Genomic DNA, 18605 nt, shown 5'->3' on the forward strand with positions numbered 1-18605 from the left:
AGCTCCACCTATTTCTGCAAGTTTGCAATGTGAGCCGGCAGCAGTTTCTCAGCTTTTCTTCCCTCAACGTTAGTACAGCAGTACTCTAATATTGTCACAGTATATGAGTGTGTGTTTATACTTGTTAGAAAGTTTGTATGTGTGCACATGATAAGGTGTCTGTGTGTTCATTGATATGTCTGAGTTCAGTGACGTGTGTATAGCGTGTGTGTGTGTCCTGGCGGTCGTTGTCAGAAGTAGAGTAACACAGCGACCACACGAATAACAGGACCTCATGACGCAGGTGTGGAACACTTGCTTCCTGCTTCCTGATATCCTGCTCTCTCTCTCCATCCACACTCTGTTTGTCTTGTTGGTCCTTCTTCTCTATACCTCCCTCCCTCCCTTCCTCCCTCTCTCCCTGTTTGTCTTTTTCCCTCCATCAACATCCCTCTCCCACTCTCCCTCACCCACTTTCTCTCTCTCTCTGTCTCGGTCTGTCTGTCTCTCTCTCTCCCCCACCTCTCTCTCTCCCACCTCTCCCTCTCCCCCCTCTCTTTATCACTCTCTCTCTCCCTCCCTTGTTCTCCCCCTCTGTGGCTCCTGCTTTCTGTACAGCAGGTATACAGCAGGAGCCCATTAGTGCAGCTCTGCTTTCTGATTGGATAAGCTGGAGTAACCGGGAGACTGCCTCTGAATAATTGATGTGCATTGTGCAGTAGCCGGACAGGGGGAGAAGACGGATCAGAGAAAGCGAGGGAGAGAGACACAGAGAGGGAGAGAGGAATAGAGAGGGGGGGAGAGAGAGAGAGAGAGTGAGAGAGGGGGGGGGAGAGCGCACGAGAGAGGAGGGGTGGGGGAAGTTAGAATGTGTGTGGAGAGTAAGGGATATGTAGTGAGAGAAAGACATAGAGAGAGCGTGGGCCAGAGAGAAAGAGAGAGAGATAAGGCTCAAGCAGCAGGGCTAGAGAGAGGCGAGTGCTCCGAGAGTGGCCACCGGCCTCTGTGAGGGAGCAGGACTATCTGTGACACTTGAGTTGTTCCTCTGCAACATGACGGTAGAGAGATGAGACGTGCATGGACTTTGCTTTGCTCTGGGTAAGTGCAGGTGTGTGTCTGTGTGTGTGTGAGAGTATGTGTTTAGAAGTGTGTGTGTGTGTGTGTGTTTGAGTATGTGTGTCTTCAGAACTCTGTGTGTGTGCATACGTGTGTCTTCAGAACTGTGTGTGTGTGTGCATATGTGTGTCTTTTGAACTATGAGTTGTAAAGTGTGTGTGTGTGTGTGTGTGTGTCTATTTGTGCCTGCCCCAACTGCATACACATTTCCCAGTTGGGTATGTTTCATGTTTGTTTATGCATATTAGCATGCTACATATTGTGAGAGTGAATGCACACATATGCCCACTATACTGGCCAGGATTAAGCGGCTTTAAATCAGCCGTACTCACCAGTGAAGTCACACTAGAGTACACTATGTAGTTTAGACATCACGTGATTGTCACACAGTAATCGACATTACTGTATCTGCTGTAATGAGTCAATCAAACCATGAGTGTGTATCGTGTTCGCTGTGTCTCCTGTACACACAGTGTGTTACTCGCCTGACTGGGGAGTGTAGGGCTAGCAGTGGCTGCAGGAACAGATCAGCTGACCACAAGCTTGACCTACATGTCGTTCTGCCTATTACCGGGTCACTCCTAGTCCGGTGTGTACGTGTGTTTGTGTGTGGGTGGGTGGGGGGGGGGGGACATGGCCTACTTGAGCGATTTGTCAGAGTGGATTGTGTCTAGGTTGGGACCCTGTGCTTTGAAGCCGGAGACCTTCCCTGCTGTGCATGAAGCTACCAGCTCAGGAGTTAATAGTACAGTTCTAAACGTGAATAGTATAGTTAGATTATGTCTGATTATCTTCTGTGGTTAAAGTAAAGTGTGTCTAAATAACTACAACAAGAACACAAAATAACTCTTTATTCCTATTCATTCAGGCTGATGAGACAAAGTGCTTGAGGCCATGCAGATACGGATACTTAATGTGTCCTAGGGAGGCTACTGGTTACTGGTTGTGGAGCCCCATCTCCATAGGTTGTGCTGTAGGGGACACTCTTGTGTCCCCTACAGGCAGATAGTAGCGTCACCCAGCACGACAGCCCCAGCTTTGCGTGGCTGCTGATTGGCTGATTTTGTTATGGTTGACTTTGCGTTTGATTTGTGTAGCCTTATATTTATTTTTGTGATCTCCATGTCATGTGTGGAACATCAGTTGGTGGTTTGCATTTTTGAATGAGTTTTGAATGAGTTTAAGTCATATGTTGTCTTTGTTTAAGGAAGCCCAGATCAAAACAAAGGCTAAAAAAGATACTAATGAACATCAAATACAGAAGTGTGTGATGCAATGGGATGTGTTTGTTAATCCAGGCGGCCTTAAGCGGCCTTAATCAGATTCACAACCCCTTTTGATCCTCTAAATCAAGGCTATTTTGATTTGACACCTCCACGACAGCCACTTCCTGGTTGTTTTGTACTATAAATCATTCACCTGTGAACAGGCCTCCGCTTCTGTCATCTTTCATCTCTTTTTAATCAGCGCTCTACATTATGAAACAGTCGCCCCAGGGGAAACCTCTGAATCTTTGATCACATAACACCCCCCCCCTTTAATGATTCTGTCTAAAAAACGAACAACAACGTGCGATGAAAAAAACATATTGAGGAGGTTTAGGAGATGGCAGCGTGTCTGGTTGTAATTAGCCGTGTGATATTCACTGGGTTTTCTACTCCACTGACGGGGGGGTGCTGTGTGTGGCAGATAAGAGGCGTTCATTCACAGCGTGTCTCTCTCTCTGATGTCTCTCCTCTTCCCCTCAGTGTGAGGTTTCGCTTTACTACGAGGCTCCTCCGACTCAAACACACAAAACACCTTTCCCTGACTGACTCTGTTTGTGTATTCGCCTTCGGAAATAAGACTTATGTAGTCTTGTTTGTGTCTTGTGTGTCTGTTTTGTGTGTGTGTGTGTTTGTGTCTGTGTGTGCATGACTCATCACATCTTATGACCTGGTCATTGTGTCTGTATCCTTACATAGTGGACTGTGCTTATTGGGCGATCTTAATTGGACTGTGCTTATTGGGCGATCTTAATTGGACTGTCTTGATTGGTCCATCTTAATTGAACTGATACGTTGGGTCAAGAACAATCCAAATAGTACATTCAGTCAGTTTCCTCTGGAACAATATGAAGTCACAATTCTTTGTGACTGTGGTGTACGTTTTGAAAAGCACCTTGAGATTATAATCAAACTGTGTTTGGATTGATAGCAGAGGAACTCTGTATGAGAATGCAGGTCAATCGCTATAATCCTCAGTCGTAACTGAGAGCTGCCCAGTATTGTAATGTCAGAGAATCGTTTATAAAAAAACATGATAACCAACATCAGACGACCTAGTTAAAGACTTTGTGTTTTGTTATTTCATTCATTTAGTAGGCCTCAATGCAGTCAAGCAGGCAACTGATTTAACAAGTGGAAAACCATGATGAATTTCCTTTCAGACAATGGCAAAGTAGCCTCTGAAATATGTTTATATCATCCCAAACAAACATCATAACCACAATATTTGAAATGCTCCCTTCTGTAAGTGAAATGTTTTCTGTCCACACATTTCACGCTGTGCAATCTAATCATCAGTAACAACAGGGGGCGTTTTCCCCATGTGTTGCATCTAAAACAATCTCTGAGGGATCATTCAAGACACATTTGACGTCAGTGTCGGCTTCTCATTTCTCACAGAACCACCCACTCGTGGGGTTTGTTTAAGGATGTCACTGATCGCAGCTCTATTGGACTGCATTGAATCTCAGCAGCAATGTTGTGCTTCACACATGTGATCACGACGACTCTCAATCGCTAGCAGAACAATCAGGCCCGTACCTACACCTACACTTGCAAACAGCCACTCTATCTAAGCATGAACAGTCCCTGGTTTAAGAAGACATTATTCCTCCCAGACACCCCACAAATCCCACAAATCCATCCTCAGTTCTGTTTTGTGTACAAGTGGCAGAGACTGAGGCTTAGGGCATACGTGTTTTAAAGTGCTTTGTGCGGCGCCACGTGAGCTCATCTGATTCCGCTGTGCCTCTGTACCTGTAGCTATATTTACATAGCCACATCTTTACGTTTACCTTTCTATCTATATCTATCTATATATGGTGTTCCTGCTGCCTCTTGTGTCCCTCATGGGTTTTTAAACGTGTAATTTGAACCCCACAGAAACCAACACCTGCAGGAGATGTCAAAGTGACTCAGGTAGAGATATTCCCTCCCTCTCTGGGCTGCTGCAGCATCCTTCAGGCTTGTGACCCTCACTCATCCCAGGGAGGCGGCCATCTTACCCCCTGCCCCCACCCCACCCCCCCACCCCTACCCCCCCCACACACACACCCCCACACACACACACACACACACAAACCTCACCTCCCCTCCCCTCCTTCCACCTCCGCCTCTCATGCCTAGCATCCCCGCCATACGTCCCCAGCCTCTGCCCCCCGCCCCTCTCCACTCCCATGAGGTTACTCCGACAGAGTGATTGGATCGGGGGGGGGTGGGGGGGACCCATCCAACCGTCGTCGTAGGTTGAAAACACGCACCCTATTGTCACCTACTGATGGCAGATAAAGGAAGTTGCACAATCACAAATGTTTGTGTTGTTTTCTTTACCTAGCAATAGTTTTCCATTCAAACAAATGAGAAGGTCCCCCCCTCCGCCCCCCCCCGAGGAAGAATTTGAATGTTCACATCTCAGTCAAATGTGCAAGCGTGTGTTCGGAGTGTGTGGACTTTGGGAACGGTGCAGGTGGCCTCCGAAGGCGGCGGCATCGGCGCGTTTATTCGCCAAGCCTGCCTCCACCCTCCCCAGCCTCCCCATCCAACCTACAAACCCACTCTACCCCCTCCTCCTACCCCTCTCCGTCAGCCATGGAGGGTAAACCTCATTTGACATGCCCGCATCGGGTACATTGGCACAACACAAGGGGGGGGGGGGGGGGGGGGGCTGGCTGGGTGAGGGTCCCGGGTGTTGGCGGGGTTGACACCGGAGGGGGGGGGGGGGGGGTATCATTGGCTGCAAGATGGATTCCATTATGTTTTTTTGTTTTTATACAAAAGCATGAGCTTTTATTTTCACAGGATCTCCCTCCCCTACACACACACACACACAGAATTCCTCCCTCCATAATTCATCGTTTGCATAATATTTTCTACCCCTCACGGCGTCGCCCAACACACGATGTTTGAAAAGACAGATTCAAGTGACTTTTTTTTTCTTTCTTAAATGGCTTCTGTTCCTTTCTCCTCCTCCTCCTCCTCCTCCTCCTCCTTCCATCTCACGCTTCGTCTCAGTAGGCTTCTCTGTGTAGTGTGGCTCGGTCAGTGTTCACCATGTGGTCCAGAGACGTGGTCCAACAGTATTTACTCTCTCATTGTCTACCTTCTGTTGTTGTTGTTGTTTCTTTGTTGTTGTTGGTGTTGTCTGAAGCGGGAGCTGCATGCACACACAAAGTGCTGTTTCTATCAGGGGTGTGTGTGTGTGTGTGTGTGTGTGTGTGTGTGTGTGTGTGTGTGTGTGTGTGTGTGTGTGTGTGTGTGTGTGTGTGTGTGTGTGTGTGTGTGTGTGGTGGAAAGGATATGCTGTACACTATACATTTGCATTTCAAGCTCTGAGTCTGTGTTGTAAAGTGTGTGTGTGTGTGTGTGCGTGTGTGTGTGTGTGTGTGGAAAAAGCCCAGTGATGATTCTCGAGGTGGTTGCCATAGCGCGAGGTAATCAAGCCGTGTTGTGAACAGACACTAGGATGAACAACTACTTGTTCAAGCGAAAGGCTAGCTAACATATGCTAAGCTAACATATGCTATATATATCTATGTAGACCTGTACTTTCTGGCGTTTATTAAAATGTGGAAGACTTGATGTGATGGGTTAAGTCTTGCCATGTAAACGCACACGGCGTCTGTTAAAGTAGCACCTTGCCATAAGGAACATTAAGAGCAGATGTTTTTATTTATTAAAGGGAACACACAGCACATGGTTTGTGAATAGGATCGCTTTAGTGCTACTTAATTAGGAAGTTTTAAGACCATTCAAATGTTGGTTGTTTATGAAGAGGAGCTGCACTTAATCAATAAATTAATTAATCACTAATTAGCACATATTTTTTGTGGAGCACACACACACACACACACACACACAATGTGTGATACCAGAGAGCTGCAGTTCAGTGTAATTAGCGTGGCGGTTTCTTTATAAGAGGAGGATACTCAACATGGTTTTAGTTAAGGGGCCTTGCAGCGTGTTGCTAGGGCTTCTGCTCTCTGCTAGCCGCGATCCCAGCGGACTGCTGGGGGGGTGAGGGGCTCACTTCTAGCAGCCGTGCTCCCGGCTGCTTCTAGCTAATGGCTAACGCTAACATTTTAAACACCATAACCGCCCCAACATTATACTAATTGCCTATTGGGTATTAAAAACGCTGCACTTTCTGTGAAACAAACTTTGTTTTCTGAACAAAATCAGTATATTGGGCCTAAAGCGGGCTTTAATGTGGTTGCTGCTGTTGGAGGACTGTTACTGGTTCTTACTGGTTCTGAGATGGTTGACGGACAGACATCAATTGTTGGTACAACCAATTTATGGTATAAGTATTCATAATTAAAATGAATTGATGTAGACTAACTGAGATGTAATTATCTGTTATAGTAATGATGGGCTGTTTGCTTTACAAGCTTACCACATGCAAGTGCTGATTTGTTAATCCACTTGAATGGTTACTTTGTTTTGTATAGTAATTATATGTTTCATCTGTTATTTCTTTAAACAAAACTGCATGTCTGTGAAGATAACATGAATTATCGTCTCTGTTGTATCGCGCTGTAAAATCGCTTTCGTGTAACTCACTGTTAGCCATTTTAAATGTCAGGTTCTCATTTAGATTAAGGTCTTTTTAGGTGAAAGGAACGAGCCAATACATGAAGAGAGGACTAGAGAGTTCCTAGCTTCGATGAAAAGTCGCTTTTCAGTCCATGTCTCTCTCTCTCTCTCCCAATTGGCTAGACGGTTGAAGCTCTTGGCACCGTTTTCCCTTTTGTTTCACATCAGCCGAGATAACAAAACAATTTAATCACAGGGCTGAGAGACCCAAGCGGAGGACTTTCAATAGGCGAGCGCCAGGGAAGGTTGTGGTTGTTTTTGAAGGAATTCAAAAGGGGGGACTGACAGAAGTGTAGGTGTATCGTACGCTGGCGCTGAAAGACTGCAGGGAGGGGGAATCGCCTGACACCAGCTCACCAGATAACACAGTTGCCATGGTTTTTGAAGACTTGCGAAGTGGAAAAAAGTGTATGCGTTTTTTCTTCTTTCTTTTTTTTTGCACTGTGATTTCAAGACGTGAAAATGTGTTGTTTGGTTGGCTGCCGATATGATCCAACGGTTGCGGATAGGACTGCAAAACGGGCATGTTTCTTTATGCTGCCTCGGAGGAACCACCCCTCCCCACCCCATCTTGTGTCTGCGTTCATGCCCCATGCTCAGGTCTAAATGGGGGGTTACCGGCGGTGAGGATTGGAGGTGGTGATTTAGCAGGGAGGTAAACTCCCTCTAATGGGTACACTGGGATAATTCCTTTTTAACTGGAAGGCTCGGCTCCACCCCTCCATCCGCCACCCCAGACAACAAAAAAAATTGCTTGTCTTGCTTTCTGCTCCTCCTCTCTTGTCACCGCTCGCTCTCTTCCTGCTCTTCTTCTTCTGCTCTACCTTTCCCCGCCGCGCTGGCGTTGTTTAGTTGTCCTTCAGTGAGCCTTCGTTTTTATTCGATTTCTTTTCAGATTTATTTTGGCAGGGACAGTACACATCAATCAACATTTGTGTTCACACTTCAATGTAAAAGTGTAGGCTAATTTACATCCCACCCCACCCCGATGTGTTTGTTTATTAATCAAAAAGGCAGAGTGTGTTATTTTATCGTTAGTTACAGTGGGCTCAATAACAACATTACTAAAACATGACTTGTGATGACATATATTCACAAAATGTGGTTTTCATATTAATACAAAATTGGCAACAAATTCCAATGTCATCGAGGAATCAAATTTAGAAAATGAATGCATCTTTAATTGAGTTACTGAGGCCTTTCAATTCATTGGGTAATGGGTTTTGATTTGGTATAAGAGACTGAGGGGGTTGGGGTGGGGGGGTTGAGTTGGACGGGGGTCTGCGGTGAGGGGGCAGAGTGGCTGAGATGTGATCCTTCTGATCTTGAAAACGTAGGTAGAAGACTGTGCCGTGTCTGCCCTGCTCCACTGCACCGCGATACACAGAGAATGCTGAACAGTGCGATTAGTCAATACCGTTCTCCGCCCAATCCTGACAGAGAGAGAGGGAGATGTATGGAGAGAGGGATAAATCGAGTGATAGAGATTGAGATAGAGAAAGTGAAGGAGAGACATCGGTTGAGATTGGATTTGGGAAAGGTTAAAGAACAAGAAAATGATGTCGGGGAGAAAGACATAAAGAATGGGATAGAGAGAGACAGAGGGAGGGAGGGAGATTGAGAGAGAGGGAGCGAGAGAGGGGGAGATGGGGTGACACAGATGAGAGGAAAGAAAAAGGAAAGATTGAGAGGCGTCTGATGTTGATAATACAGGATATCATAATTTATAACATGGATTACATTTGAGGAAAAATAAAAAACACTCTTTTCTCTGTTCATCTATTTTTTTTGTGCTCGCTGGCACAAAGACTGGGAGGTCCTCACCACAGTAAATATATCATAGTGTTTTATGGCACTGCAGATAGCAGCCCGGTGATTCAGTATGTCTATGAAATCCACACAGGGAATAGTGTGTGAGTCTGGGGTCTTTTACTGGGTTAGGCTGCCTCCTAGAGCCCTATAGAGGTACTGTCGAGTCCGCGAGGAGCATGGACTGGTGATGTTTGGACCAAACGTCCTTAGTAAAGGAACAGCATGTTCAATGGTTGGGTTCGACCGTTGACGAAGTGTGCGTGCAAGTGACCCCGTAGTGCACGATATCTCATCTCTAGATAGAAGAAGAGCCAGCGTTTTGTTTGTGTGTCTTGCTTACTATGTGTTGCTCATGTTCACTTCCACATGCCCATGAATACCGCAGGTATGTCTGTTGTCAAACGTGCAGCTACAGTGTGTGCCGTCATGCTGTGTGTCTTCACGCACATCCATTCACGTGTGAGCGTCAGTATGAGCCGCAATTAACCGATGTGTGTGTGTGTGTGTGTGTGTGTGTGTGTGTGTGTGTGTGTGTGTGTGTGTGTGTGTGTGTGTGTGTGTGTGTGTGTGTGTGTGTGTGTGCACGCTCCCCACTCATAGCCCTGCTGTCGTCGTGGTGCGAGGAGCTGGGTCGCCTCCTCCTGCTGCGGCACCAGAAGAACCGTCAGAACGAGCCCCAGGGGCCCCATAAAGGCCCCATGCATCCCCAGCCCAGCATGAACAGCATGAAGCCTGGCCTCACGCACAGGTCAGAGAGGGCCGCCCTGGGTCATCACACTCACACACACACACACACACACACGCACACGCACGCACATGGATATATCCAGACTTAAACACTCAAACATGGATATATCCACGCATACAGTCACACACATCGACACAACCATGACACACACACACACACACACACACACACTGTAAATGGCCGCACATACTCCAACCGGTTATACATGTATGTATACACACACATTCACACACTCACTCTCTTTAATCTGAGTAAATGGCAGGGCTCATCTTAAGCCTAATATCAACTTCCACCCTTATGAAATATTCATACCGCAGGAGATTTTCTCTAAAAAAGATTTCTTCAGAAGTGCGCCAACGTCAATTTGGAAAGGCATGGGGGGAGTTCTGAGTGGAGAGACCTACATGACACACACACGCACACACACACACACACACACACACACACACACACACACACACACACACACACACACACACACACACACACACACACACACACGAGAGAGAGAGCAGTTAAAACATTTTCCGTTTTGCCCAGGAACATTCCATGCTCAAATCAGATGCTTCCACGAAGGCTCCTGAAGTGTGTGCTCTCTCCTTAATGGAGGATATGTTGAGTCTGCGCGGGGAAATATTGAACACGTCGTTTGCTCCAAGAGAAAACAGATCATTCTCCAAGAACAGCTTTCCCCCTCTCTCTCCCCTCCCTCCCACTCAACACACACACACCCACATACACACACACACTCTCTTCCCTCCCTCACACACGCACACACACTCCCGCCTCTCTCCCCCATGAGAGCTCTGCTTGTTTATTGTATTTCACGCGTTCTCATATTTTTTTGCTCTGGGATTTGTTTTTGAAACTGAATGCCAAACATTCCGAAACGCGCCCAGCGCAGCGTTAGCCAATTTTCAGCAACTCACACCACAAATGTCATCACATTTGCGTGTCCTGTGAGAAGATGTGTGTGAGATGTTTGTGTGTGTGTGTGTGTGAGTGCCTATTAAAACTCCTTATCGCTTCCTTGAGAGCTTTTGGCACATTTCAGTGTGCTTTCCACAAATGTTGTACTGGCCGGAAATGTGTTTTGAAAATCCAGAGCCAAACAATTTCCTTTTTTCATTGGTTATTATTGCCTAACCTGTTGGCAAGCGATACCTCCAAACTAATCCCGTTATCTGGACAAATACTCAACTAGTTGCCTTTGTCTCTCTCTAATGACTTTCTCAGCATCCAATTAAAACCCTGTGTGTGTGTGTGTGTGTGTGTGTGTGTGTGTGTGTGTGTGTGTGTGTGTGTGTGTGTGTGTGTGTGTGTGTGTGTGTGTGTGTGTGTGTGTGTGTGTGTGTGTGTGTGTGTGTGTGTTCGTGTTCGTGTTCCAGCGATGGGTCCTTTCCCTACGACTCGGGCCCCTGGCAACAGAACACCAACCAGGCCCCTGGGTCGGTTTCCGTAGTGACCACAGTGTGGGGTGTGACCAACACATCGCAGAGTCAGGTAGGACTCCCCCTGAAAATGGCCACAAATATCGTCAACATTTCAATACGTAACATGTCAACTAGCTCTAAGCTTAAAATGACCTGGACATATCTGTAGTCAATGCTGATTGATGGTGATTCAAATAATGTGAGCAATAAAATCACATTCTATGAAATATTTTACAAATTAAAAGATGCTGGCCAACACCTACCTCCCTCTTTGTTTACAAGAAGCTTACCATCAAAAACCCCTCGCATTCACGCCACCCAGCCAGCCCAGCTTTTAGTTTGTTCGTTATATGGCATCAAACGTCAAAAGTCAGTTGTCAGAACACAGTTTTTTTAATTCTGAAAGTTTACCGCCTACTTTCTAGGATCGGGGCATTCTAACCTTTCAATCCAGACATGAGTACATTTACATTTAGTATTTAGCTGCAGTTTTATCCCAAGCACCTTATGGATGAGATTTATTACAATGAAAGCATTACATCAATATTAGAATTAGCATACAAATGAACTACATTAACATTCATGTAACTGGATGGAGTGTGCAGAGTAGCTTTGGGAGTCACAAAGACAAGGTCATTTAATTCATTATGTTAGTACATAGTCACTTACTATGTTTGAGTACTGGGCTCAGCATGATCCTACCAAAGCAGTCCCCTTAGGTTAACTGAGCGTCCTGTACGTGTCGCTCCCACACAGGTGCTGGCCAACCACATGGCCAACAGCAACAACCCCATGAACCAGGGGGGGAACCCCATGAACACCGGCATGGGGGGCAGCGGGCCGGGGCTCAACTCGGCCCAGTTCAGCGCCCAGCAGCAGCAGCAGTTCGCTGCCAAGGGGGGCCCCAACCAGCAGTACATGCAGCAGGGCATGTACGGCCGGCCCGGCTACCCTGGGGGCCCCGGCGGATACGGCCAAGGGTGAGTACGACCGCCGAGGCAGTGGATTAATATACGCTTTATCTTTTTTTTTTTTATGCTTTTAAACTTTTTATGAATTTATGAATTTATTCATTTTAAAAGGTTTTACTGTTTATTAGTATTTATTTTTCTTCATAAAATAGGACCCATCTTGATATCACTATATTGTTAGTATAAACTGCCTCCGCGTCTTATCTTATTTTTGATGTACTTTTCCAGTTACCCGGGAGGCCCTAACGGCGGTCCAGGCGGGATGGGCATGGTCCCTCACTCACGCTCACCGGGCGATTTCACTCAGCCGGCCGCTGCTGCTGCCGCTGCCGCCGTCGCCGCCGCCGCCGCCACGGCAACGGCCACGGCGACCGCCACCGTGGCCGCTCTTCAGGAGAGCCACAACAAGGACATGAACCAGTATGGCCAGGTGGGTGGACTACAGCGTTATGCTGCTTACTGTGTACAGAGGGAACGATGATGTAGATATTGTAAATACAATCCCTACATATTTGATCTATCTTGATATCATGAATAATAGTTTTTTTAGTTTTTTCATTTGATTTGTATCATTGAAATAAGATGATTTTCTGAAGATTTCATGAAATTATGTTCATCCAAAAATGTAGTACTCCTAACCTTTTTTTCCTTTGACCTGAAAACCTCTGCTGTCCCTCCAGATGTGTTCCTCATTTCAGATGGGCCCGTCGCAGGCCTACAGCAGCCAGTTCATGAGCCCGCGAGGCCCTCCCGGAGGCATGAATCCGGCCAGCATGGGGTCACCCATGAACCCCAACATGAACGGCCCCCCCATGGGCATGAACCAAACTCGAGCCCCAGGCATGAGTCCCTTCGGCCCCCACGGCCAACGGATGCCCCAGCAAGGCTACCCTGGAGGGCCCAGGCCGGGCATGCCGATGCAGGGCATGAAGAGGCCGTATCCTGGAGAGGTGAGTGGAAGCCTACCATTAATGTAGACATATAATATATATGAGGACATTTGATACAATTAGTTAGTGCTTCATTCAACACGGACGGGGATTGGGTGTCACAGTAACAAGGTTGATGGTAGTAGAATAAAAACAATTTTAAATAATGATAAAAGTTAATGTTTCATATTAATACACATAAATACATACTTACATACTAGCAAGTCTTAATCAGTTAGAAGTGATGGTATTGAATTTATTTTTCCTCACACCTCTGTGTTTCCTCCTGTGCCTTCTCCTCCTCCCAGGCCAGCTACGGAGGTCAACAGTACGGGCCCAACGGTCAGTTCCCTCCTCAGCAGGGCCAGTACCCCCCGTCCAACGCCTCCAGACCCCTGCCCTCTCCCAACTACCCGGGCCAGAGGATGCCAGGGCAGCAGGGCCAGGGACAGTACCCCCCGGGGATGCCCATGGGCCAGTACTACAAGGTGAGCGGTCCACCATTCAATCCAGCCCCACACTGCTTGAGAGCACTGAACAGAACCATGGCGTTTGATTTAGTATGAGATGATTTTGAATGAAAGTTTGTTGATTGATTTGTTTTGAATCAAATGTAGTATTTTGAATCCAATGACGTTGAATTTCAATGATTTTTATTTCCAATCAATTCATTTGTTTTTCAAATCCAAAAATATCAAAAAATTGGAAATAATGTTTTTAATTTTGTAATCTAACAGTTTTGATTTTAATCCTATCATTTTGAATTGCTGTGATGGTGAATTTACCTAAAAATGACCATGAGATTAAAGTATCGTATCAAACTTCTTTACAGCAAGAGCAATTCAACGGTCAAAGTCCTAACTTCCCTGGAGGCGGATTCTCTTACAGCCAAGGCAACGGGGTATGGCAACGTGTGATTTTCTCCCTCTCACTGTCTACTAGTGTTTAATTATGTATCATGTTTGATGTTTGTGTTTATTCCTTTGTCTGTAATTTAAGTCCATTTAAATATAGGACTTGAAATAAACACATCTGTGGTTGTTAAATAATTTTCGCTGTTTTATTCCTCATTGCTGCTACACTTTAGTCACATATTTTTAATTGGTGTTTGTTGTTTCCACTCTGTGCTCTGCATATCTTTCTCTGTTAAGTCTAGACTTACTATCAACTATTGGATGCATGCACATCAATACATTTTAACTACTTTTTTCATTGTTTCCTTCCTCTACAGCCCTCGCGACCGGGCAACTACCCCCACTCCCCTGTCCCGGGTAACCCCACGCCGCCCATGACCCCGGGAAGTACCATCCCCCCTTACTTGTCCCCCAACCCGGATGTCAAACCCCAGTTCCCCCCCGACATGAAACCAAATATGACAGCACTTCCTCCTCCGCCCGGTAAGTCTTCACCTGCCCCAATTTGTTGGTTGTTAGAGTTTTTGGGAACAGATGCTACATCATTGTCTTGAAAACCTAGCTGAGTCTACTAAACTTGTTGTGCGGTAGAGGTTAACCAAAAGCACCTTCGTGTGAACACGTCATCCAAAAGAGAATGATCATCAAAAAAGATGGCATGTGGATAATGAATCATGTCCCCACTACCAACCCATAATTACATTAAGGTGTGTTTTTCCCTGTCTAACCCTGATTGGCTACCTGTGTGCTCTTTCCCAGGCAACCCCAACGAGGAGCTGCGGCTGACCTTCCCGGTGCGGGACGGGGTGGTGCTGGAGCCCTTCAGGCTGGAGCACAACCTGGCCGTCAGCAACCACGTCTTCCACCTGCGGCCCTCCGTCCACCAGACACTCATGTGGAGGTAGAGCCCTTTTCACCTGTGCCTTTTGGTGTGGTTCCATTACGCTTGGTAGCTAAAAGACAGAAGGGAATTGTATCAAAAAGTGTTCATTAATACAACTATACTTTAAGGAGCAGGATAGTGTAGAGTGATTGATTGATTGATTGATTGATTGATTGATTTATTTGACCATTTTTATATAAAATATGAACAGCACTCTGTGTCATACATTAAAATACATAAATGGTCAGGGATGACACAATAAAGCCAGAAGGCTTATTTACATTGAGGTCCCTGTGTTCGCTGTTGAACTGTTGTTGCTCCCCCTGCAGGTCAGACCTGGAACTGCAGTTCAAGTGCTACCATCACGAGGACCGACAGATGAACACCAACTGGCCGGCGTCCGTACAGGTCAGCGTCAATGCCACGCCCCTCACCATCGAGAGGGGCGACAACAAGACTTCCCACAAGCCCTTGCACTTGAAGCACGTCTGTCAGCCGGGCAGGAACACCATCCAGATCACGGTCACCGCTTGTTGCTGTGTGAGTACCATGTCGTCAATGTTGATTACTATTTATAAGGATTGGCTTGTATCGATTGATTAGATTCACTCAGAGCAGTTTAGATTAGATGATGGGTTCCTAATTCAAGCATGAGGGGGGAATTTTGCTATAACGTGCGATATGAAACACTATAAATATAAACAGTAGGAATAAAGTCACAAATAGTGTACAAAAACTTCAGGTCAAGGAACATTCAACTAGGCTGCGGGAGGATCGAACCCGGTACCTTTCGACGGGGAGCCAAACAACCTCTCCACTGCACTCTCCTTTCCCCCATGCAACTTATATTTATCAGAACGTTACTTTTATCGCAACAGAATGTTCACAATTTGCGTCAGTTATTCCAATAGTCAGTGTTTTTTATGGTGTGTTCGTCTCAGTCGTCCCCACTAATCCGAGCTCTGCTTCTCTGTGTTCTGCAGTCCCACCTGTTTGTGCTGCAGCTGGTTCACAGACCATCTGTGCGCTCGGTCCTCCAGGGTCTTTTGAAGAAGAGGCTTCTACCGGCAGAACACTGCATCACCAAAAGTATGACGAGCATTGTTTGGAAAGATGCACACATGCTGCATGTGAAGGGATTGGAAATGACACCGTTCTGTTCATTTTATTAACCGGGGTACAATGAAGGTTAACTCACTGTTCTCTCTCTCTCTCATTGTCTCTCACCCTCTGTCCCTGATGTTCTCTTTATCTCTTTCTCTCTCTGTCTCTCTCTCTGTAACTCTCACTCTACCTCTCTCTATCCCTCTCGCTGTGTTCCTCTTTTCTCTCTCACTCTCTCTCTCTCTTTCCCTTTTCTCCCTCCATCAGTCAAGAGGAACTTCAGCAGTGTCGCCGCTTCCGCAGGCAATGCCACCCTGAACGGGGAGGACGGCGTGGAGCAGACGGCCATTAAAGTCTCCCTCAAATGCCCGGTCACCTTCAGACGCATCCAGCTGCCGGCGCGCGGCCACGACTGCAAACACGTCCAGGTACCATGTCTCATGGTGACACTAGCGCACAACCCAGAGTCCTGATGCATATACCTTATTCATATCAATACAGAAATGCTACATCTCTATATTTGTCAGACCAAGCCAATAGATGACAAATGAATCAGCTTGCCCAATCTGCACAAAAACGGGCTTCGGCTTAAATGGCCGTTTGGAAACTACGTTTGTGGGACACAGGGTTAAAACAGTGTTCCCCCTCTGCCGTGAACGTATTGTACTGCACGTCATCCAACACTTGCTCTCCTTCCCCCGCAGTGCTTCGATCTGGAGTCCTACCTGCAGCTCAACTGTGAGAGAGGAACGTGGAGGTGTCCTGTATGCAAGTAAGCCAGGGAATAGGATTGTTGAACATTTGACCATTTTGGTCATTATTTATTAAGAGAGATGTACAATTTCTAATGAGGGGTGGGGGGGATGGTCTAGTATTGGTGAAAGGTGATGGGTTTTAATTGGCATTACTTACTATTGTATTTCACTTCACTGTAATTTGCTTTTGTCTACTTAGTGACGAAATAGTAAGCACAATGTTATTAATCTCTTCTTTTTACGCCTTTTCCGCTCCAGTAAAACAGCATTGTTGGAAGGCCTGGAGGTGGATCAGTACATGTGGGGAATCCTCAACGCCATCCAGAAGTAAGTTCATCAATCCTATCCTATCCTGGTCATCTCATTGATTATTTCAGGATTTAAGATACGATTAGATTAGATGTGGTTTGGGTGAAATGCGGGTAGAAAAGACGGGACAGTAATAGGAATGAAAAGAGACATACTAGTCATACATACTAGTCAAAACTAAACAAAATGAGTATATTGTATGTATATGTATATTTGTAGCAATTGAGATTTAGTCCAACAAATCAGACTGCAGAGACAGCAAACACAAGTTCTTAGGCAAAGTGTCCTAACCTAACCTTTTTGACTGGCCGCTTTAGAAATACAGCCCCTATAAAAAGTCCCTTCTGAGAACTTCAGAACGGCAATGAGCTTCTCTGAGGTAGAATCTCTGTAACGAAACAGGAAGCAGGCCGTAAACTTGCCTCTCCCAGTTTCCGGCCTAGGCTCTCTGCCACTTCCCCCTAGAGGGTCTGTTATATGTCGATATATAGATATAGATGTATATATTTCACTGGCAATCCTATTGATACAACATGCACTGAAATCTCCCAGTATCTAAATCACCATTTACACATCTAACGCTCTCTCTCTCTGCCCTCCCTGGTGTAGTTCTGAGTTTGAGGAGGTCACCATCGACCCCACCTGTAGCTGGAGGCCGGTGCCCATCAAGTCGGAGCTGCACATCAAGGAGGACCCCGACGGGCCCCTGGCCAAACGCTTCAAGACCATGAGCCCCAGCCAGATGACCATGCCCAACGTGGTGGAGATGATCGCCCAGCTGGGGCCTGGTTCCGGACCGGGGCCTGGGTCTGGACCCGGGTCTGGGGTTGGGCTTGGACACGGGCCCGGGTCTGGTCCGAGCCCCTACCAGTCTCATCCTGGTCCACATGGCGGGGGAGACTACGCTGGACCAGGTAATGGATGGATCCGTGGCACACAGTGATTCTCTACAGCAGAGACTTGTTGTTGTTGACCTGCTAGTTATTTTCTACAAGGGAGTCCCTCAAGAGAGGAAGAAGCCCACATTTTAACTGCCAGCTTGAGAAAATTAGTGGGGGGCTTTTTTCTTATTTTCTTTTCAATTACATAACAGTGTTGTTTTCTGAAAATAACAACAGCCACATTTCTGTGTGTGTTACGCCTGTGAGCGAAACCAAAGTCACTTAATTACATTCATGACATTTGGTATTTTCTCTCTCTGTTTCTCTCTCTCTCTCTCTCTCTATCTCCCTCCATCTCTGCCTCTCTCCAGGCAACGGTTTCCATGGTCACGGGAACTTTGACTTCCCCCACGGTAACCCCTCGGGTGGGGGAGGTGGAGGAGGAGCGGGTACAGGAGGAGGAGGTGGGGGCGGGGGAGGCCCCCCTATGAGTGACTTCATGCACGCCCCCCAGCTCTCCCATCCCCCGGACGCCCCCGGTGGTCTGATGTCCCAGGACAAGCCCCTCAACCATGGGATGTCCGACTCAGTAAGTGGGCCGCACAGATCCAGAACACACACCACGTCTTGTCTTTCTTCGGTTAAACAGCAAGTCCTGCAAAACATCAGGAATGTTGTTTTTCCTCATGGCGTTTGTTAGTTTTTAAGCTCTGTTCTGATTCTTATTTATTTGAGTCTTTTAGGCCAATATGTTAACAGTTAGGCGGACGTTTTCCACAGTGACAGTAGTCCCTGGTCGCTGTTGTATACAAACAGATCCAACAAGTAATCTTCTGTATATGAACTAGCTGGAGACCATTAGCCCTCAGCTAGCAGGCTCATGTTGCTGATTCATTTAGCAGCTGCCTGCTGG

General features: G+C 46.5%; 1 protein-coding gene across 1 annotated transcript; it reads left to right on the forward strand.

Annotated features, from left to right (window-relative positions):
• Nucleotides 1-855: 855 nt before the first annotated feature.
• On the forward strand, nucleotides 856-18281 carry LOC311376074 (zinc finger MIZ domain-containing protein 1-like; the record flags this gene model as incomplete). Its single annotated transcript, XM_084490967.1, has 17 exons — nucleotides 856-1077; nucleotides 9366-9513; nucleotides 10902-11016; nucleotides 11703-11926; nucleotides 12146-12347; nucleotides 12598-12867; nucleotides 13155-13334; nucleotides 13679-13747; nucleotides 14078-14243; nucleotides 14520-14661; nucleotides 14973-15183; nucleotides 15627-15732; nucleotides 16015-16175; nucleotides 16452-16519; nucleotides 16761-16829; nucleotides 17421-17725; nucleotides 18064-18281. Coding segments are annotated over exons 2-17 (2556 nt in total), but the record flags the coding sequence as incomplete, so codon positions are not given.
• Nucleotides 18282-18605: the final 324 nt, after the last annotated feature.

This window comes from Micromesistius poutassou (genome assembly GCF_964030765.1).
Source record: "Micromesistius poutassou genome assembly, contig: SCAFFOLD_990, whole genome shotgun sequence".
Classification (NCBI taxonomy): domain Eukaryota; kingdom Metazoa; phylum Chordata; class Actinopteri; order Gadiformes; family Gadidae; genus Micromesistius; species Micromesistius poutassou.